Genomic DNA, 23,142 nt, shown 5'->3' with positions numbered 1-23,142 from the left:
GGAGAGGATCAGTGTCCCACACAAAGACCTGCTTGTGTTTGAATGAGATCAGTTTAAGTCACTGAACACAAAAGGGCAAAGACACACATGCAGAGGGTCAGAGGAGAAAGCTATCGCACATTCACAGCCATGTTTCTTCTGTTGCATGTGTGGCATGTCAGCATATGTGTCCAAGTCACGTAAACAGCCTTTACTCCAACAAATGTACTTGTATCAGCTGAGGCACATTCAAATGAAAATTAAATCAGATGAAATTGCAGTGTTTTGGATTGTTGCTTGGGCTAAATTCTGATGAACATGAGCCCTTAGATGAGAGAAAACTGTGATAGACATTTTGAATTACATATGACTGAACTGATAAATGATAAAAGAGGTTTAATAGGGGTCTTAAAAGGGAGACAATATTTAAGAAACAGGAAAATACTTGTTTTCATAAATGAATTCATACATAATCAAGTCACATCTGCAGGAGTTGCTTTCATCATATTATTATATTATATTATATTATTATTACTTTTTTTAATTATTGGAAGAGGTCTGTAACGAATAATCAATTATGCATTGACGATAACTAATTTTTAACCAATTAAGTTTGGTTTGTGGACAAATCAAGACATTTTAGAACCACAGATCATCATTTTCTTAAATTTAATGGACCAAACAACTAAGCAATTAATCGGGAAAATAATTGACAAATTAATCCATTATAAAATAATCATTAGTTGCAGAGAGTTTTTGTTACTAAAACACTGGCTGATATACTGGCCCAATAGATTCATTGATTAAGCTTGACCTCAAATAAGATGCTATGTATTGTATACATCATTAGACGTTGAATATCTAACAAAAAAAAATCAACAATGGGACACCATTCAATAGTTTAAACCATGACTGATAAATCTGAAAGTCAGATAATAAAACCAAACCATCTTCATCACAAAAGGTCCAGGTCCTGCACCTTTAATGCTGGATAACTTTAACCAACACATAATATCGCAGTCTTTAAAGTCTTTGCATGGTGAAGTGTAACAAAGAAACACGAAACACACATGCATCATTTTGGGGGCCATAAGGTGAACATCAAAACCTGCAAACACAGTGTTCTCCTATAAGTTTGTTGCTCCAGCAGAAGATGACAGAGGCTGGAAAAACCTACAGCTGTGTGAGTAATGATGGCAGTGGTTTGGGAATAAGGCAACAGAGGTGAGGCAGTGGTAAGGGCAGACCTGAGGGTCAGAGTGAGGTTAGGGAGGATGCCGTACGTGTCAGTTTACCAACAGAGGAGAATATTTGCATTATTCTGCCACTGCTAAACCAGCAACAAGTCGGCCCAGCAGAAACAGAGTAAACAAATAATATATATATCTTTTTACAAAATGAGGGATTTTCTTTTTTTTTTTTTTCAAAATTATGTACGTTGTAGTTTCGAGGAAGCCACGACATGCTTCAAATCACTGTATAGGGGGTCTTAAAACCATAACATTTTTATTTGAATTAGGGTTGTTTGATCGCTCTCACTTCTGCTAAGCAAGCAGACTTTATTGCTTACGTGTTAGCATTTAAGATAGCTGACTGTCGCTAACATGTCAGCATTTAAGCTTGCGTACTTCATCATCGCAAACTTTCTCCAGAGCTTATTTTTTTGTCTTAAGGGATGCACAATATTATCAGCATAATATTGGTATCTGCAAAAACACCAAGAACCCCTGCTATGACTAATGATTGTGTTCGTGGGCATCACCTATTTCACACCCAACTTTTTATAATGGGTATAATTTTTATAATGGGTGAAGCCACTAAAAAGCACAATCTACACATTCACTGCAAGTGGTTGTTCTGCCATTTTTATGAAGAAAAAATTGCTCAGTGTAGAGCTGCAACTAACGATTATTTTCATAATTGATTAATCCGTCGATTATTTTGTCGATTAATCGATGAATCGCTTGGTCCATAAAATGTCAGAAAATGTTAAAAAACGTTGATCAGTGTGTGTCAAAGCTGTCAAATTATGATGTTCTCGAATGTCTTGTTTTGTCCACAAACCAAAATGATTCAGTTTTCAGCAAAGAAACCAAGAAAATATTCATATTTAAGAAGCTAAAACAATCAGAAATCTTGTTTTAATCATGAAAAAAAGCTTAAAACCGATTATCGATTATCAAAATAGTTGCCAATTAATTTAGTAATCGATTAATAATCGATTCATCGATTAATAATCGATTCATCGATTAATCGTTTCAGCTCTAGCTAAGTGCCTAGGTTATTATAGTTGTTACTATTTTGCATATTTTACCTCTGTCTCTGTTTATATGGTATGGTCCAATTGATGAAATAAATGATACCTGAACCCACTGGGTTTTACATTCCCACTGATGCAGATAAAAGCTGATAAAAACCATCATCGTCATTTGACCCTGGAGTGAATGCCAATTCAACACATTCCCACTGGTGAAAAAAAACAAAACAGTTTAAACCTACAGGTATGTGTGTGTGTACATGTGTGCAGTGTCTGTAATATTTCCATTTATCTCCCACAGGATAGAAGCACAGAAAAAGAGAAATTGAATAGTCACAGTGGTCAAGGTTTCTCAAGCACTACACTCATTCATCACTGCATTAACTTCACTTCATTAAATATGCACAGAGAAAACAAGCTGAGTCTGAAAGAGCCAGGTCAGAGAGGGGGTGATTGGTGTGTCAGAGAGAAAGAGAAGAAGAGATGAGGAGAAATAAGAAAAAAAACCAGAGTTGAGTCAGAGTGAGGGTCTTTAGTGAGGGAGCATCTCTTGCTCTGATGCAGCATTTATCCATCATCTCATCACCATACTGTTTACAGCAGGAAAGGACGGAGAAAAGTACATTTCCACTCCCTCATATTGTCCTATTAAAACACCTCGTCCCATAACTCAGCGTGGACGGCAGATGGGACATCGTTGTCTGCACTGCTCTCGTACCATCAGGTCTCTATCTTAGAGTCACATTTTCCATCCTCAGACATCACAGAAAGTGAGGGAGGGGGTAAAAAAATGATGCTTCTCCCCTCTGGGATTATTTGTATTTCATTTGTTAAATGTCATAGCAGCCTTGACCCTTAACAAGTAAAGCCATCACAACTTTTCAAGTTATTAAACTGATCTTTTTTAATAGTTTTTTTTTTTTTTTTTCAATCTATTGAAATATATTAACCTTTAGTTACACAAAAGTAAGACCTTCATCAGATGGATATAACGCACAAATAATGATTCGATTTCACTGAGTTATGGTCAAAGATATTTTCGTATTATTCAATAAAAAATCTTTATATGTCACGGTTAACATCTTGGCTTTTACACTCTTAGAAGAATAAAACTAAAAAGGAAATAATGAATACATGAATGTGTCCCATGCAGATATTCAAATTATAAAGGGAGTGAGCATCTCTCATTTCTCAAAGTGATTTCAGTCCAAATACATATTTTAAAAGGGTCCTTGTGTAAATACATTTATAATATCACTAATGTGTTTGACTTAAAGGCATATCTGCAGCATGGGCTTTATCAAACATACATTAAAAAAACTAATATGTGAATAAATATATCAGTGACACTAGATGCTGCATGTACTGTAGTGTGTGTGTGTGTGTTCCCTATTAGGGTATACATTGCAGATCAGTGCTCTCCAATGGCACCCAGTGGTCGTCCACAGCACCAGCAGCTGCTTGGTTAATCTAAAGATGTTAGGAAGTTTGCCAGGAGAGTGAAAAGGTGTTTTGAAGGGAGGAGGATACAAAGAAAGACAGTTTAACTCAAAGCAATCGGCACTGTTTTTTGGGGAAAAAAAGGTCTTGTTGTGACATGTTTTTAACTTACACAGAGCTCGCACATGTGTGAGCCTGATTCACCCATTTGAATTACTGTTATCTGGTGTTTTTCAATCCACACTGAGACTTCCGAGAGTTTCTATTTCACTCTTAATGAACCAAGGAAGGAGAGCGAGTGTGGTTTTATAAATGTCTGTGTGTACATCAATGAACATGTGTATGCGTCACTGACATGTTAATAAGTATGTAATACAGCATCTATTGCCTGGGCCCATTATCAATCATATCAAGTTATTTGGAGTGGTAGCAGTCACCTGCTGGGTGTGCTAGACAGTGCAGCCGAGGGCAGACAAGGGTTGAAGTGTCATTTTATGTTAGGCAATAAATTAAGCCTCCATTACCCGTAACCCTAGCCCCAAATGAATTTCATCTAACTGTAGATCTCTCTCATTGCATTGCAGTCCTCAAACACCACTTCAAGTGCGTACATTTGGAGCGGTGACACGGGTGAAAAACTATCCGCTTTAAAAATACAGTGCAAAGCTGCAGGTTGGGGGATTTTCAGTTTTTTGGCCTAGCCAAGGAAGGAGGGGGGGGGGGGCTCTGGATAGCAGTGTGCTCTGAGAGGCTTTGATACACCATCTCTGGGCTTTATCCCGATACATGATAATCCCAGGGAGACGCTTTGCGGGGCATTTACCAGGAAGCATACATTTGAAAGTCTGTAATTTGACAAAAAGAAGGAGAGAGAAAATCTGTAAGGAGGAGGGAAAATGGAAGCTGATTGTTGGGGGGTCTCTTTAATGGTCTATGGACTCTTGCCATGAACTTGGAGGGCAGATCAAGTCTTAGGCAAGAGAAACAAGAGTGTTATTTCACAGTGTGTTGTCTGCTACTATTGTAATTCTAGCGTTATCTTTTTTGGCAAGTGTCCTTTTCCACTACTAACAGAAAGATGGAACAAGCCCACAAAAAAACGAAAAAGAACAATCAAATGTATTCACGAGAATGTTGTGATTAACGTTCATTCAGCCTGATTTGGTTACGGGTCCAGGGAGAACTGGGACTGCCGTCATCTGTATTAGTGAGTGTAAACCTTCCAAGATGGAACGTTCTGGCTCCTGCTCAGACACTTGTGGCCTGCACGGTCCGGAAAACCACTCTAGACCACAAGACGGACTTTCTTTCATGACAGACTCAGGACACTCTGGACTCTCCTGCTCTGGCTTTACCCCAAACGACTGCAAGAACCTCAGCCCCTCGTTCTTGACTCAGTACTAATTAGGATGATGTATGGCTGTGGGTTCTTAAGAAGGGGTGGAATAGTCGGAGGCACTTTGATTACAATAAACAGAGCCGGGGATTTCAAACAAAACCACACACCAGTAAAAGGGCTTTTCCTCCTCTCCACAAACCATGCCAGGCTGGTTCTTGGGTTTACACAGGTGTGTGTGTGTGCATGCGCGTGTGTGTGTCATTGCATAATTATGTGGACACGTGGCTGCGATAAATATCACAGATGAACAACACTGTAACAAATGTCAGCATACTGGACGTCCGTGCAATAAATCATACTAAATATCTTTCACAGCTTGAGGAGAGCAGTTGGGCCAATGGAAGAAAACCATCACCAGTGGACCGATTGGATTCTATTATTGTCTATGAGATGGCTTCTAATTAACAGGTTAAGCGATGGAGAAGAACTGCACGCAACATGCGATGCTGCAGCGGTGCTTCCTCTCCGAAACTAAACATTTCATGAGACGCCTCCTACTACCATGACTTCTGTTTATATGATGGGACTCAATCATTTGTAATTTGTCTGCCTCTGTCATCATGGTGTTCCCATCCACCTTCAGGTCAACTATAAATGATCAGTTTGACTTTGCATAGGTAGTCTATGGTTAGGTGTTTGGGCTGAGTGGGCGGTGAGTGTAAAGGAGACGTTGACCAATACGTTTTTATTCTCTGGCTGATGACAATCACTTGTAATCAGAGCACCCGATGGTTGATATATTATCCTGATTCTTTTGGCCAATAGATTTGGCTGGTGTACTTTTTCCTCCATCTGATAAAATATAACAGTTTAACAATAACAAATGATGCACAAGATTTATGGTCTGTCTCTTCAATCTGCATTTTGTGCCTGCAATGCAGTGCACTTATATATTTCAGTATAAACTTAACATTAAATCAATGAAACAGGTCATTAAAAAACTTTATTTTGTTCCACACCCAGTTCAGAGTTCACTCCAGAACATTTGTGTCTGTTATGCAACCGACGAGGAGCGTGTGTTATTGGTAAGTACGTGTGACTGTACTCTGTGTTACAGTCACCCCAATAAAGAAAAGCTGACATTTCTGCAATCGGTCTGCACAACTAAGCTGAATCTATCTGATTTTGAAGTCATTTCAAGCAAGGTTCCAAACCCAGCAAGTAAGTGAATGCAAGGAGGAAAATACCAAATGTGACTTTGAGTGAAAAATGTAGATATGAGAATATGTTATCAACTACTCTACTAACAGAGACCAAAAACTGAGAGTACAATTTACAAACCTATGGTCTATGAAATCAATTTTACTGAGCTTAATCTCCCTTATTATTAAAACCTTGTGTTTCAGTTGCATTACAAGTTTTACTTCAAAGGACTGTCACTCTGGAAATGTTGCTATAGGCTTGAAAGCAATTTTTGTAAGCAAATGGTTTTGATTAGTAAGCAATCAGTCGAAGGATTAAGTTAATATAATGCAACACAGCTAGAGCTGCAACTAACAATTATTTTCATAATCGATTAATATGTTGATTATTTTCTAGATTAATCCGAGTAATCATTTGATCCATAAAATGTCAGAAAATGTAAAAAAAAAAAAAATGCCGATTAGTGTTTGTCAAACCTGGAAATGTTGATGTTCTCAAATGTCTTGTTTTTGTCCACCAACCAAAATGATTCACTTTGTTATAATGGAGCAAAGAAACCAGAAAATATTGACATTTAAGTAGCAGGAACAACAGAAATCTTGTTTTAATCATGAAACAAGCTTCAAATCGATTAATCGATTTAGCAATTTAGAAATTGATTAATTATTTCAGCTCTAAACACAGCACTGTTACATCCTGATAGAGAAGGTCAGACATAGATTATTAATAAGTGTTATTGTCTTTGCCAATCCCTGTGTCCTAATCAGTTTTAGACAATTCCACATACACAACATTCATCTGTCAAAGTAACCAACCTTCCACAGTTATAGGTTTGGGAAACACAACTTCAACATTATCAAATTTTCTGTATTTTACATACCGAAAAACTCATTCATCGATAAAATAATCAACACATCAGTTAACACCCAGATGAAAAGAAGCCTTTATTAAACAAATAACTCACTTCATGGGCCAGAGCTGCAGTGTTGTCATGGACGGCAGTGGGTTTGCTCTCCTCATAGTGCTGCAGACATTCGTGGATCTGAAAAGACACGTCAGTAAGAAAAAGAGCATGAGATGAGGGGGTTCAACACTGGCCTGCAGACCTGAACAAATACAGATATGTGTGAGCACACAAAGCACACGTGTAAGAAAACATGGTCAGCATCATCTTACACCTCTGCTAGATCCAAACAAAAACCAGTCGCACTTTCAGCGCACACAGATCTTTCACACAAGACTCCATCAACAAAGCACAGCAGAACATCTAAGTATTTCAGCTCGCCCTGTAGTTATGCAAACACTCCGGCTTTCCACCGTGCATTGGATATGCCCCAATGGCCTGGTAAGGATTCCAAATCATTTCAACAGTCTGGTTAAATTGGCTAAACATTTCCTTATCAGACTCAACACTGCGACTGCACAATGTTGAGAGTCAAAGCCGCACCTCGGGAGAGTTACTGAAATGGAAAGTAGGCCCGAGTCATGTGTTAACGTTTACTCGTTTACACACACAGAAACACTTCATCACTCAAAAACAAAGATGGAATAATTTATACACACTTGTGCCCACGCACGCGCAGTCCAACACAGTTGCACACTCGTGCCCCAGCCTAGACACACACACACACACAACACTACAACCATCCCATATGTGATTTAAGAGCAGCTGTGCAGGAATGCGCTGACAGCCTACAGGCTGTTGTCAGGTCCCATCTGAGAACAGACGGGGGTGACTATCCTCAAAAAAAGACGCTCCTGAGTCTCTCCTTAGCCCAGCTTGTTGAAGGGAAGCTGGGCCACAGGTCTGACTGATAGCTGGGCCCTGAGCCGGGAGATCCAGCTGGATGTCCCAGAAAGCATTCCAGCACAATGGCGGAACAGAAGGCCCTCTGGCTGGGTAGAGAATGACAGAAAGACCTGAGCCAGCTAGTCTGTAGTCTAACCTAGAGGGCCAAATGCACACATGTGGGAGCTTAAACACATATGCAAACACACACATACCCCGACATAAACACACACACACAGATGGAGCAGTGACAATTTGCCATGAAAGATTATTCAGTAGGATGGAAATTGACAAGAAAAGCAGTTTGTTTGCTGTCACATTGTGAGCAGCTACAGATGCTGTTCGTAATTAAAACATCTGTTGTAAGACTGTTAAACAAATGTTTTTCTGCTCACGACACAGACAACTAGAGAGAGTGTATACTGTGAACGCTCGGTGGAGTGGGATTTTTGGCAATAACATTTGGTAAAGCACCGATGATGAATAGTGAAAATAAATGCAACCTGCGTAGGGGAGTTCTTTTGTTTAAAGTGGTCATTGATGACCTACAGAGAAGCTGAATCCTGACACATAAATCATGACACTATAATGCAATTTCTGATTTTTTATTTTTATTTTTTTTATTATTATTATTTTTTAAAAGGCTTAAGTACGTCAATGTCTGTGCAGATGTGCGACCGGCCATCAGAATTCTAGTTCACGTGTTGGCCTTGAACAGATTGCCTTTTCAGTATGACTTATCCCCACAGTCTCCGGTGATAAATCACAACCCGATTGAAGAGTACCTTGGCCAAAAGAGCAACCATGTTTCAAAGACAGCTTAGAGGTTCAAATCCTGTGCAAAGCCGGCATTACTCAGCAATAAAACATGGTGCATTAGCCGTGTCGTGGATGTAATCTGTTGAAAGCCTGATGGCTGCTCAGCTTAGCTGTAGACCACAGGAAAACCTGTCACTTGAGGACGCTGGTACAAGACAGCTTAGATGTGAATGAAGAAAAAAAAGTGCAGGAACTTACAACAAAAAGTAGTGATAAAGCTGGAGAATTAGATAAAACTTTGAGGAAGCAAGGAGTGGTTCTTAACTGTTGACAGCAAACCTCATCTTTCATGGTGTTAAATGTCAGCCTGCCACTCTCGGGCAATTCCTGGAAATTTTCATGTGTTTACTTTCACATAGCAACTTCATATTTGAAGAGTGGTGTTCATGAAGTCCCAACAACTCCACCCTGTGCTATGTTCTTCTGTGTGATCTTCTACAGTCTATACAGGCTATAAAAGGATAGGCAGGCAGCTCCAGTTACTTCATCTGTCCCAAATATCTTCTTAAGAAAACAGATGAAACAAATGAGACAGGATACCAGTGACTTTGGCGCTCCAACATACCACAGTACAATGACATCTGCTTAGGTAGTTGCTGCTCCATCACCTCAGCTTACTTAGTTACTGTGGAATTTCTCCTTTGCTCTATGAGCAAATTCAAAATTGACATGCCTTTTATTTATAATTCAAAATACTTGCCAAGTGCCTGTCTATGATGCAGCAATGTATTTTAAAGCCATTACCCCACTTTTTGCATAACGCGTTCTCTGTCCCCTTGATGAGCCAGCAGAGCTGCTGGCAAACAGCAAAAGTGGCCTGGAATTTAAAACAGTGAGAAGCAGTGTACTACAGCCAGGGATGGCTTAGCATAAACTGGAGTGCGGCTCCGGCACACGCGGCCGAATCAAAGACTGGGACTCTGAAGCTCAACTGATGAGAAATGTTCTGCTTCTTCGATGTATGTATACCAGTCGTAGAAGAGCTGGGCTCAAAACATGCAAAGCTCAGAGTGGAGAAGTCCCTCAAGCACAAGCTGGGTAAAGATGAATGAATGTGCACCTTCACAGAGATTGAAAAGAAAAACACGCTACAATAGAAGCAGTGTGTGCCCAGTCTCCACAGACAGGCCTCAGACTACGGTGTGTTTGCTTCCAGAAATATCCCACGTGCTTAAAATACACACAGCAACACACGCAGAGAAAAATATGCAGACAAACACAAACTCAGGGGAAGAGCTGATGTCAATGAGAATACATCCAGAAAACTGGAATAAAAACATTCATCCATCTTCCTCCTCGCCAGACACGAGCTCTAACCAGTGCAAATGACCATGGTGAAGGTGAAGATTTGTTTGTGCTCTTTTCGTGAACATGCAAAAGAAAGAACAATGACTGCCTCTAGTCAGCATTATCATGGAGGTATAGCTAGGGAAAAAAAAAAAAAGAAATGATGGCTTAGGAACACTAATCCAGACACACTGCAGCAAGAGAAGTCTGGCACAGAAAGAGGGATAGAGCGTGCAAAAGAGAGAAAGCTTGATAGATGGAGAGGTTCACTGATGGAAGGAGAAGGAAAGGTCTGGAGATCACAGAACTGGATAGTGTTTCTCTTTTTGAGTCCTGCAAGGAGGCGCAAGGTCTCTGTTTAATGTCCACTGCCCAGAAAACCTAATGTCGCACCGTTTTGGGCTGGCGCTCTTTCTCCCACTCCCTTTTCTGCACCTACCCACTGGAGCAGATCCAGTATCAGGCCTCTATTAATCCACCTGGTTCTGATCTTTTGGTCGGACCGAGAACACCTTGTCAAGCCATCCAAGTCAGACAGACTATACCAAGCCAGGGAGACAAGAAAGGAGCATTAGAGACAGACGTGCAGGGTTACAACTGAAATAGTCGCGATATGATATGTTTACTCAAGAATCATGTGAAGAAAAATGTAGAATTGCTTTCTCTCCCGTCGCAGCAAGTCAAATTGCAAATTCTTGGCTGTAGCAAAAGTTCCAGGACAATGTGCTGTGGTTTGTGAACAATCCTGCAAGTGACAGGACTATTCTCCATCAGTCTGCTGCCAGTACAGCTGACAGTACTGTGATCTGGACATTACCCTGTTCAAAACTACAATCTACACAGTATCATCACGGAGTAGCTGAGAGAGAAATATTACACATACACAAAGAAAAATCCTTTATGTATCTAAAATCTCAACTTCCATGTTTTTCTCTTGTGATGATTGATATACAAAAAATACACTTTTTTTCACATTTACAACAGATTACTGCACAATAAAAAACAATGATATAATTTAATTATAATAATCAGTTTTCAAGAAAAACAGCCAAATACTGCCGTGTAAAGCATCAATATTGACAGGACAGACAGACTTACAAACAAAATGCTACATCTTGGATTTGAATATTGGTCAAATAAATAAAGCAATTTGAAGATGTCACTTTTGTACTTTGGTTTCTACAGACAAATCTACAAAAAAAAAACATCAGGTCGTTGAGCAAAGTTTCCATATGAAAAAAAGGCACAGAACCCCTGCAAAGGTCTGCTAACTGCTGATGGAACTGCTCATGATCCAAAACATACCATCTCATCAGTGAAGCATGGTGGTGGTAGTGTCATGGTGTGGGCATGTAACTGCCAATGGAACTGGTTCCCTTGTATTTATTGATGATGTAACTGCTGACAAATGCAGCAGGATGAATTCTGAAGTGTTTCCAGCAATATTATCTGCTCATATTCAGCCAAATGCTTCAGAACTCATTGGACGGAGCTTCACAGTGCAGATGGACAATGAACCAAAGCAAACTGCAAAAGCAACCAAAGAGTTTTTTAAGGCAAACAAGTGGAATATTATGCAATGGCCAAGTCAATCTCCTGAGCTGAATCTGATTGAGCATGCATTTCACTTGTTGAAGACCAAACTGAAGGGAAAATGCCCCAAGAACAAGCAGGAACTGAAGACTGTTGCAGTAGAGGTCTGACAGAGCATCACCAGAGATGAAACCCAGTGTCTGGTGATGTCTACGCCTTCCGGACTGCAGGCTGTAATTGACTGCAAAGGATTTGCAACCAAGTATTAAACAATGAAAGTTTTAAGTTATGATTGTTTAGTTTGTCACATTACTTTTGGTCCCCTAAAAAGTCATTCTGCATCATATGGATACTGTAGAAAGTGTGGCAATTCCTACACCGTTCACCTGATTTGGATGTAAATACCCTAAAATTAAAGCTGAAAGTGTACCGTTAGAGCACATCTTGTTCGTTTCTTTCATTTCAAAACCACTGTAGTGGTGTATAGAGCTCTGCATGGCACCCTAAATCTCATTTTCCATATTTTGTGTATGGGTCCTACTGTATTCTCCAAGTCCAATTAAGATTGGCTTTGTATTGTATATACCTTCTGGTTTCACTTTTAGACCTTTTTTAAAAAATAATAAAGAATTGGGTCAACCAAAGTGACCTGGAAAAGTGTTTGCTGGCTCAATCCAGAGATTTCCCTTGATTACTGCACAAAAGGTTTGACTGATAGAATGAGGGCTGGTGGCTCAGTAGGCCTTTTCCTCTTATTAACTGATCCTGCTCCTCTTGATTCAAGTCAATGAGTTTTAAATACACAGTATGTAATTTCTGTAGCTCGGGTTAATCGATCAAAACAATAACAAAAGACCTACTTTCATGAGGTGCGTTTGTGCTTATATGGGGAGAGCTTCAGCTAGATAACATGCAGCAAATGGCAATTAGTACTAGTGATTTGTTTGTAGTGACAAAAACACACAATAAAGTTAAAAAACAAAATGTATCACACTGGCTAACAAGTGGTATCAAATGTTCAGGGGGTTGTCCTGTAATTGTATAGCAAAGACAGGTAAAGCAGATGATCATTAAAAGGCGAACAGTCCATTAGCTTGAATAGGGATTTCATGGATTTAAATATTGTTGGGGACATTTTGGCTTAGCACACACCACAACATAAGTGTTGTCATGTTTAGAAATTGCAATGCACATATCATTAAGTTATCGTCAACAAGCCACAACAGCCAGGCACTTGAATAGCTTACCTCTTTCTTTATCCGTTCCCAATCCCAATCTTTATTTTTCTTCATTTTATGTCTATTCATCTGTCTGAATTCAAAGGTGCTTGTTTGGGACAAACCAAAAGCTGATGGTTAGGGTGCATGCCACATGGGCGTGTACGCCTTGAGCATTATGTCCCTGGTTCGTTTGTTTATCTTTTTTATTTTATGCAACAGTCACTCATCAAACCTTTTGAAAACCACACAAAACACTGCAAGCACCAACGTTTATTTTGGATTTTATGTGAGGTTTCCAAATCATAAATTACCACCCAACATGTGTCAAAAAAAAGTATATTTTGGAGCTAAAAATTACATGGTGAACCAAATGCTGCAACCAAATCCTGCTCACAATCCTTGCATTAAAAATCCCTTAACACATGGAATTAACAGGTTCACTTGCTAAGATGGGTAGATTTATATTAAAAATACATTATTCAGTCTTATTCAACACAGAAGAATATCCAAAGTACCCAGCAGATGTTTGCTCGTGTCCCTGTGAAGGTTCCCTTTCCCTGAAATAACAAATGCAGACCCGAGAGGTGACCACAGGATGTTCTGACCACAGAGAGTGCGAGTGGATCTCTGGGGTGATATAGGTTTGCACATAAGTCCTGTACCAGAGATGATTAAGTAAGTCTTATTTCTACATAAAGGGTGTGGGGCTTAAACAACTCACAGAGCTATTTCAGCAGGGTGAGTGGTTTAGAACAATTTCCTTTTTATGATTTTCCTTAATAATAGGGACCAGGAGCAAGGTATGTTTTGAGGTGTGGAAAGAATAAGGTATGTGCTCAAAGGGCAAGTCTAGGGTTTCTTTCATGGCGCAGAGTTGTTGGACACAACAGGGTGAGTCATGAAACTTGGAGGGCTACACCTACAGCTCAATCCAGGTATTCATGCGAAACCAAGACTTGTACTCAAGAAATACAGTCCCAGTTTGTCAGTAAATGAGCTTGTTCATCAAAAATAACTGAGACTTTCCATTTGGGTACAAGTGGCAACTTTAACATGTCATTAAAAGCCTAAAGCACTGGGAAACCCACATCAATATTGCTGTGTAACAATGCAGGTGCCAAGTCTATTAGCAATGAACAGAAGCAGATTTAAAAGTAAACTGACCGACCACAAAATGAGGGATCATAGCGACTGGCTAAAGGCCTGCTGACAGAAACTTGGTTTTAAAAGAGAGCCTCACCTGATGCAGGTGGAAATTGAATATTGTATTATATTTCCTGTGGCTTTTCCAGCAGTGGAAACTTGGCAGTGGAATAGTGAGTCTAGTGGAGTTTATAGAAAGCACTGTTGAGTAAGTCCCTTTAATTGAAAAGAGGCAAATTGCCTGCATAGTTTTAGCCATGCTATCTCTATTATACACCCCAGCACTCCCATTTCACATGTCGGCTCCAATAACGTCTGCAAAATGAGGAGAGCCTATGAGGCCCTGCTGAAAGATGATATTAGAAGATGTTTGTTTCATCTCTGTGACATAATCAGGTTATTGGTGGGACGTGGGAGGCTGTCCCAACCGTCTTGAGAGGGCAGGTGAGGAGAGACAGGACCTAAGTTCAAGTCTTTGTGTGGGTCTCTCTTCTTTTTTTGTAGTATTTTTCCATCTCCGACACCTCTTTTAGTTCCCCTTTCACCCTTTAGACAGACTGACCAGTAACTGATCGTCCGTAATTAACCAGGGGAGGCCTAAGTGTTTCCATATGGGAGACCTAAATTGTGAAGCCTGTCAGATTAACATGATGTGTGCGTGTTTTCTCTCTACTGTTAAGCCTTTTCCCAAAGTATCTCATTCGCAGCCTTGTGGACTAAAGGTGGAGAGTGGTGGTGCATGGGTGTTTAGAGGAAAGGGAAAGTTATAGTTGCATTAATGGTGTGGCACCGACATCATCCATGTTCACCTGAATGCTGCGTCCTGAATGCTGACCGCCGCTGTAAGACGAGATGATTGTTCTGTACTTCTGTATAAGTCGAAGCCTGCATGTCTGTCCACTTGGCTCAGTAGCTGGCTCATGTCTCAGTACCAAGTAGAAAGCAGAGGAAACATATAGTTCTGCTTGTCTGGACTGAAGCAGTTTCCACTTATGCCTCTACATTAACAAAAATAGACGCTAAAAGCAGCTCAGTTTCTCTCCTTTTATAAGAGAAAGAAAATGAAATGGGGGGATGGACTTATTCTGGAGAATAAACAATTTGGCTCTTTGATGTTACAACAGTTCCAATAGACAATTTGGCTGCATAAGCTTAAATCTTTACTGATATGTTTGAACTAATTTGCACTGAAATGTGCCCGACTTGAGGCAAATTGCAAGTAATGTGCTTGAACTTGATCATGTGAGGGCCACTCAAAAGCATTTAAGCCATTCATGACAATTATACATTTTGTGGCATTTAACCCTGGTTAATGCCTGGTTGATGGTCAGCTCTTGATAATGACTATGGAGACGGCAAACTATGTCCAAGAAGTACAAGCATTTTTGCCAATAGGATGGCTGGCATTTATATCTTATTGAAGCCAATCCATCAATCCATCCATCCATCTGCAAACTTGCCAAAGTAACCCAGGCACTCCCTCTCTCTTCCTCCAGCTCCATCTTAAAAAACCACAAAGGCTTTTCTAGGCCAAATGAGACTTCTAATACCTTATTCTCTGAGGAGTGAGGTCTGCCCTGGGCTTTCCTCCCAGCTGAATGTGCCTGGAATACCTCTAATGGGTGGCATTCAGGGAGCATACGAGTGATATGCCTGAACTATAAGAACTAGTTCATTGCAGTATAAAGCGGTAGCAGTTTTAGCTCGTCACCATTTTTGGAGACATGACACACTGCAAAGACAACTAACTTGTAAATCGAGAGCTTCCCTTTCATGATTAGCTTCCCCCTCCTTTCTTTTGTGGTCCATCACATGCACAACATTGCAGATAAAAGTTTTATGCTTACTTGTAAATATTAACTGGAAATATTTCAAGTAAAAAATGGCCACAAGGCGGCATAGTGGGCCTTGTAGCAAAAAGACCCAGTAGGGACAATTAGAGTGTCGGGTAATTGGACACTCTAAATTGACCACATGTTTGTCTCTATAGCTATGTTTCCACTGAGTAGAATGGTTCAGTTTGGTACCGTAAATATTTTTTGCACTTCCATTAGGAATAGTACTAAAATCACCAGCCCCTTCCTTTGGGGTACCAGACTGAAATGGCCATCAGGCACAGCACACACCCCACCTATCAAGTAAAGGCTTCGCCGTTCCAAACCGTACCATACCAAACCGAACAGTAACATGATGGAAACATGGCTTTCCCACGTCCACTCGTTTGCCCCTATGTCAGCTGGGATTGGCACCATCTGCCCCACAACTGTCATTTGGAGGATTAAGCCACAGATGATGGATGGATTTCAACCAAAAAAGATCTCGACTTAAAGCCATGAAGTTGTGCTTCTCTCGTCTGAACAGCACCTGAACTCTCTACCCTTTTAATATTCTCTTGAAAGATTACACAGGTATAATCAGAGGTGTTAAGAGGGCTAGGTAAAGTCTGGGAACTCCACCTGTAGTTCCTGGCAAAATATCACAGTAATATAATGCCATCTTCATTAGCATTAATTCAGTCTGCCCCACACTATGCAGTGTTTTCTTTGGGGCCAGCAAGAATGAGAGCCCAAACATGCACTGGCCCTGCCCATCATTATACACGTTCAATATGCCTTATTCTTTGGCCATCCATAACAATCCAGGCATCAAATTAAACCCATCTGGTTTCCTCAGGCCCCAACATTACGGTTTTACTTCAGCGTCTGAGGTATACCATAGTTCAGATACTTTTACATGCTCACACTGGCACTTTAAACCTTAGATCCTGAACAAACATGCTTACAAAAAAAGATTTCTTTAAAGGGAGGGGATGGAAATCATGTCCATTTTGTTGCTGAGTTGACTTTGTGACATAATTTTTTCTGGCTGGAGAGAGACGGTGTGGAAATATGCCATGCCAGCACATGAAAACCATGTTGGGCATTTAAAAAAAATAAAAATAAAATTGAGTCCATATATAAGGGACACTGTCAAATATAGCACTTTTGGTAAGATGTGTCATAAAGTAAATTCAGTTACATCACAGAGGAAGAGCTGGAGAAGTTGTTAGATTTTCACTAGCCGGACAGTGCTTGAAAAACAAGCTGGTTTACAGTATAAAAAAAAAAAAACCGAAAAAAAATCCTCATGTTCTGTTTCCAAATGCAGGAGTTTGAGAAGGAGTTTGGCTGCAGATCGCAAAGAATCCCAAGTGAAGATGAGGTTAAGGCAGACAGACAAAATGTGTTGCATTCATTACCCTTAGTCTGTCTGCAAGCACATAAAGATATCAAGTGTGCTCATCCTCTCTCCCAACGTTTGCAGCTATCTCGTTTAACAGGCAGTAAAATGGACCACAAGCAGAACTGGATGGGTAGATGGTAGATGAAGTGACGATAAACTTAATATTGTATATTTGTATTTGAACAGCATAGGTCGGCTAATGTGTGGGTTAAGATTTTGTCCTGTCCCACGAGAGGAAGACATGACTGTGAAGACGTGTAACGTCGACAGAGAGGATGAGTGAGGAAAGAGATGAAATTACTATTGAATTTAATAGTTATCATTACCGAACCACCACTCTGACAAAAGTCTAATCACTTATCCATTTTGTAGAAACAACAGCTTATAACCTGACTTTAATTAATCCATTGGTTTTAGAAATGGCTCATATTTATGAAACAAGCCTTCAGGAGTCTGAACTTAAAGTCTCAGACTGCTGCTGGTTATCACAGAAGTAAAAATCACTTCAGACAAAAACCCTAAAACCCTCCCAAATTATGTTTAATATACTAAAATAAATTTGCTTCACTATAGAAAGATTGATCATTTAATGAACACAGAAAGGTCTGATTTTAGTAAGACAAAAGTTTTGTCGCCTACAGAAAGTAATGTGATAATTAAACAAATCGTTTACTTCAAATACAAAAATATGTTGCATATCATCAGTGAATACAGTAGTGGTGCTGTGAGATCCATATTTAATATCTTGTATGACTTCCATGAGCTTGAAGGACCGCATCCATGCAGTTTGACAATGATTCATATAATTTATTGATGAAGTCACCAGGAATGGCAAAGAAAGCAGTCTTCCATGCCTCCCAGATTCATCAAGATTCTTTGGTTTCGTCTTCCATGCTTCCTCCTTCATTCTACCCCAGACATGCTCAATGATGTTCATGTCTGGTGACTGGCCTGGCCAGTCCTGGAGCACCTTGATCTTCTTCGCCTTGGGAAATTTTGATGTTGAGATGGAAGTGTGCGATGGAGCATCATCCTGCAGCAAAATTTGACCCCTTTTTTATGGTTGGGAATGTAAGAGGTAGCTAATACTTCTTGATATTTTAGGCTATTGATAATCTCTTGCACACCGCCATACTGGATGTAACCCCAGACCATGATTTTTACCGCCACCAAACTTAACTGTTCATTAAATGATTAATCTTTCTTCACTGAAGCAAATTTATTTTAGTATATTAAACATAATTTGGGAGGGTTTTAGCTTTGCCATTTCTAAAACCAATGGATTAATTAAAAGTCAGGTTATAAGCTGTTGTTTCTACAAAATGGATAAGTGATAAGACCTTTGTCAGGGACTGTATACATAAGATTGATTACATGGTGGTTTAAGGAAATAAACAGTACAGTAAAATGTATGAAACAATTAATAGTATGCATTTACAAACAACTTAATTGTATCAAACCCAATTACTTTGTAACTTGAAGCATTGAACTCTAAAAGAATAAAGTACTTGTTTTGTTTTACCTTGATCAACGAGTGGAGGCTCCTCTCCCCAAACATGCCCTGGAGGAAGGTGTTGTCCTCTGGGCAGCTGACATGAGGCTGCAGCTGGGAGGGCAAAGCCGCCAGCAGCTCATACAGACCTGGAGAAGAGGAAGAGGAAACATAATGTCAGTGTATAGTGTGGGATCTACAAATACATGCAGTCGTACACAACACAACATGTGCACAGAAATAGACTTCTTTACAATTCCAAGTTTACTGGTACGTAAAAGAGGAGAAGTGCAGGAACACATAACCCAGATCACATAAAAGAGAAAGACATAAGGAAACATGTAAAGATGCATAATTATGATGCATATTTTAGCCACACACACACACACGTTATTTTAAGATACTTTCAGTTATATTGCAGCACGCCAATGAAAGCAAAAAGAATCATAAGCACTATAAAATTTTAGCAACTTCCTTCAATTGTCCCATCTTTTCCTGTTGGTTGAGGAACACTTCTGTAACAACCACACAGATACTGATCATTTGTGGAATATGTTCCACGCTTACAATAAGGGTCACAAGGAATACTAATAAAGGGTAAGAATGCATTAACAGAGGTCAAGTATGCTGAGGTATTTGCTCAACCCAGTGATTTTTGTCACTCAAGGGAGACACATTTTCAACTGACAAAAACCATAAACTCTGAACAAGTATTTCTAACATTAACAGTAGCTTTATAGACCCTTGAGTAATATAACTGCATTTACCAAAAATGACATGAATAAATGGTTAGTTAAAATATTAAGTAAAGTTGATGCATGTAGTCTTAGATGACCAACTAAATTCATGGCACTTCTTCCCCGCTTGTAAATAGTTGATTATTTAGAGAAAAGAGCTGATAAAAAAACTCAGCACACTGGTTTCACAAACATCAGCATTGCTGTAAATTGACAGTTTGGCCTGTACCAGAGCAAAATTCACATCTGCCATTTATTTATTTATTTATTTTTTGTTACTGTATATCTATTGTAGGGCAAAGTGCACAGGTATGCACACTATGCACAAATACTAAGTTAGCGATCTTTAATGTATTTGTATGAATCTACCTGTAGTGGCGAACGTACACTTAATTCCAAAGCCACTAAAACAGTCTTCAGCTGTGGTAAGGTTCTAATAGGCTTGACTTCATCAATCACGAAGGCAAGAGAAAGGGTTTGCACATTTATTTCCACTTGCCGTACATCCAAGTTACATTCCTGTTTGTATGTATCCAGGCCTGTCTAGGATCACCAATGCATAGAAATATTCCTTGGACGTTCCAGGTTGTGAATGACGATCAATAGGTTCAAACAGTACCATATACCATAACCACTCTGATACAAGTGATTCTGATCAGTATTGGACCAATAATGATCCTGAGTATGGTATTGGCTCATCTGCCACAGAAAATGTATATCACTATAGGAAACTATACAATTTGGACGAGGAATGACAATTTTACAAAATTTAAATGTTTCAAAAAAATAGCCTAGTTGGGGTATACTACGCACACGTGGAGGGTATGCGTCTGCCCACTGAAGGTTTTTATTTATATACAGAGAGGCTTAAAAGGAACTAAAGAAAAAAAAACTGATGCCATGAGCTTACATGAACAGCACACTTTCATCCAAACCTATGTGGTCTATACTGTAAATAGATCACCATAGAATGAGCAGTTTTTCAGTGACAGTGAAAAAAAAAAAAAGTTGCATAGATCAGCAGAACTATAGCTAAATCTGAATCTGCCCCAAAAGAAAAAACAAATCACTCAAACCTACAAAGGCCTGTTGGGGTTTACTAACCCTACTTATAAAAAAGTATATTTCAAATTCAGTTTAAAGAGAAACAGACTGGGGAGCTGATGGTTTCAAGATTAGGCAGAAGGGAGGTAAACTCAGAGGGAGACAGAGCACAAAACCAGTAAGTAAGCAGGGTTCCTTCCAAACACAACAGTCCCGCAGCAAAACTGAGCGCGAGTTGTAGCTGTTTGCTGTTCCGCTCGGGCTGTCATCCACTAAAGCAGCAGATACATTAAGGGTCAGACCCATGTTTAGTACAGTGAGGCTGGATTATATGCATGAGAAGACCTCTTCCAGATTCAAACTCCTCAGACACAACCGCACTGAGAGCCTTTGAATGAACACCGATCATGTGACGAAAATATAAACACATTCACGGTGGAGTCATTGAAACATCAAAACAAACTTGAGCGGCTTGGCTACCTCTCTAAGAGTAGCTTTCATCTGAGTGAACGAGAGGAAAGAAAACAACAAGTGTAACTGGAGTAATGCATAGCTGAGAATGAGTGATTGAAAACAATGGCTGACATCGCTGGCAGGCCGTCTGAGAGGGTGAGAGCAAGTGTATGCTGGCAGCTCAGGATGTTTTGCAAGAGAGCCAGTGTCTAACTTAACTAAAGTCATGCACCTCTGCTGCTGGGCAATCAGATAAATATAGTTTATTTAAACAGAGCCTTATTGAGATAAAATAGATAAAGTAGTGACCGCACAGCATCCCACCAGTACAGGATCAAGGACAAAACCAATTATGCAGGTGCAGCTCCCAAAAATGGCCTTGCCAACAAATAAGAAGCAGTTACATCGAAGGAGTCATCCTCTGGATCCTTAAAAATTGACTTAAAGTCCCCACAGAGATCAGTTTTGACAATTTCAGATCACTCTGTAAGTTATTACAAGTTTCAACACATGAGGAGAAACCAGGCCAAGAATAGTTTTATATTAAAAGATCTAACAATGAGAGAGCCTGTGTACATTAAGGAAGCAACGGTACAGTTTTCCCATGGTTCGGCATGCATCAGTGTTTTGGGGCCACGGTAACGGTACGATTTCGATATCTTAATATAAAACTACATCAGACTAGCAAAGGCAATATTGCATTGTAAAAATAATTAAAAGCACAGATATGATCAAACCACAAACTTTATTTAAACAATAGTGCATCAGATCTAATTAAACAGCAAATATAAAAGAGTCGCACTGTAGGTGAATGTGGAGCCAACTTCAGCGTCGTGATGCGAGGAAGACGTTTATTAGCCGAAGCGTCTGTCGAATATCCATCTCAAAACTAACGTCAGTGAGGTGCATAACCGATGCTTGCAACGTAATGCTTGCACACCGTGGTTTGTTTGTCGACAGTCCTTTTCTCATTCTCATTGGAGTCTGCGCTGAATCCAAAATAATCCCACACTTAAACGGACTTAAACGAAGACGGTGCCTCTTCAAACTCGAGTCTCGTTCACTCGCCATTGTTTCTGCGGCATGAGCAGCCCATGGCACTGAGTGCAGCTCCGCTCTCATGTCTCTGCTCCTGAGTGGATCAAAGTTTTGATCACGTTTTGTGATGGGCCGAAATGTACCGAAATACCGTTGTTTGCCGTTGTGTATTGAACCGAACAGAGCGTACCTAACGGTTCGGTAAAATACAGAATACCGTTGCATCCCTAGTGTACATACAAATCTCATTTAAGATTTAGCAATGTATACAGTGATGTGTGATTTCCACAGCCCATGATACAGTACAAAAACAATGGTAGTCATGTGTCTAATTGACTGTTCAGGGGTATTCATAAACAGCAAATCTCCATAATCCAACAGAGGTAAGAACGTTGCTGAAGTACTTCCTTGTGGATTAGTGATGTGTTAAGTGTCATGTGCCACTCTCAAACCTCTTCTGTTTCCATGTGCAGGTGTTTTGTTTGACTTTCAAGAGATCTTTCAGCACACACAGGTTGTATCAAGATATCTTGACCTCTTCAGCTCACAGCACAGATTCCGTGTAGAGTTAGCGCCTCACGCCTCACTGCTTCAAAGGAAAAATAAAAGCCACCAAAGAAAATGTAAGACGTTTAACACACACATGTGGCAGTCTTATTAAATCAACCCCTGTGGTTTTTACACAAGCTTGGTGTGTGATATCGTCTAGGGTATATATTCTTCCTGATGATGGTTCTGCGGTCCTCATCAACAGTAACATTTTAGCTTCAACAAGGCCCGTCTGAGGGCAGTGCTGGGCCCTTCCATCATTTACAACCTGAAACTCCCAACAGAACATCTCACGTTATATATTTGAAAAACAATTTAAAGAGACAGGCAAGAGGAAGAGGTGAGGGGTTTAGGAAGGGTGCAGAAAGTGGGGGGGAAAGATATGGTAATGTCATTACTATTGGCAGGGCTGAGACACAGGTAGGAGGGAATGAAGTGAACGAGGGAGGGAAGGAGAGAGTGAGAGTCATAAGCATATTTCTCCCCAGGTGCAAAGTCTCCCCTCCTGTCTACAGTCTCAGTGACTGAATGCTTTATTCCTTCTGACAACTATTTCTCCATGTCCATGCTAGAAAGGACTCAACACATTGTATCATAA

General features: G+C 39.9%; 1 protein-coding gene across 1 annotated transcript in view; it reads right to left on the bottom strand.

Moving 5' to 3' along the window:
• Positions 1-23,142, bottom strand: part of mpp7a (MAGUK p55 scaffold protein 7a) — a gene marked incomplete at its 3' end in the record, with an annotated part of 145,049 nt that overhangs the window by 70,930 nt on the left and 50,977 nt on the right. Inside the window, exons 3-4 of the mRNA XM_083901285.1 lie at positions 18,754-18,872; positions 7,183-7,260 (exon numbers count right to left, since the gene is read on the bottom strand). Of these exons, the coding sequence (XP_083757411.1) occupies positions 7,183-7,260; positions 18,754-18,872 (197 nt within the window). The remainder of the gene's footprint in view (positions 1-7,182; positions 7,261-18,753; positions 18,873-23,142) is intronic.

This window comes from Microchirus variegatus (assembly GCF_963457635.1).
Source record: "Microchirus variegatus genome assembly, chromosome: 15".
Taxonomy (NCBI): Eukaryota; Metazoa; Chordata; class Actinopteri; order Pleuronectiformes; family Soleidae; genus Microchirus; species Microchirus variegatus.
Note: the sequence above shows the minus strand (reverse complement) of the source record. Positions and strands in the feature narration are given on the sequence as shown.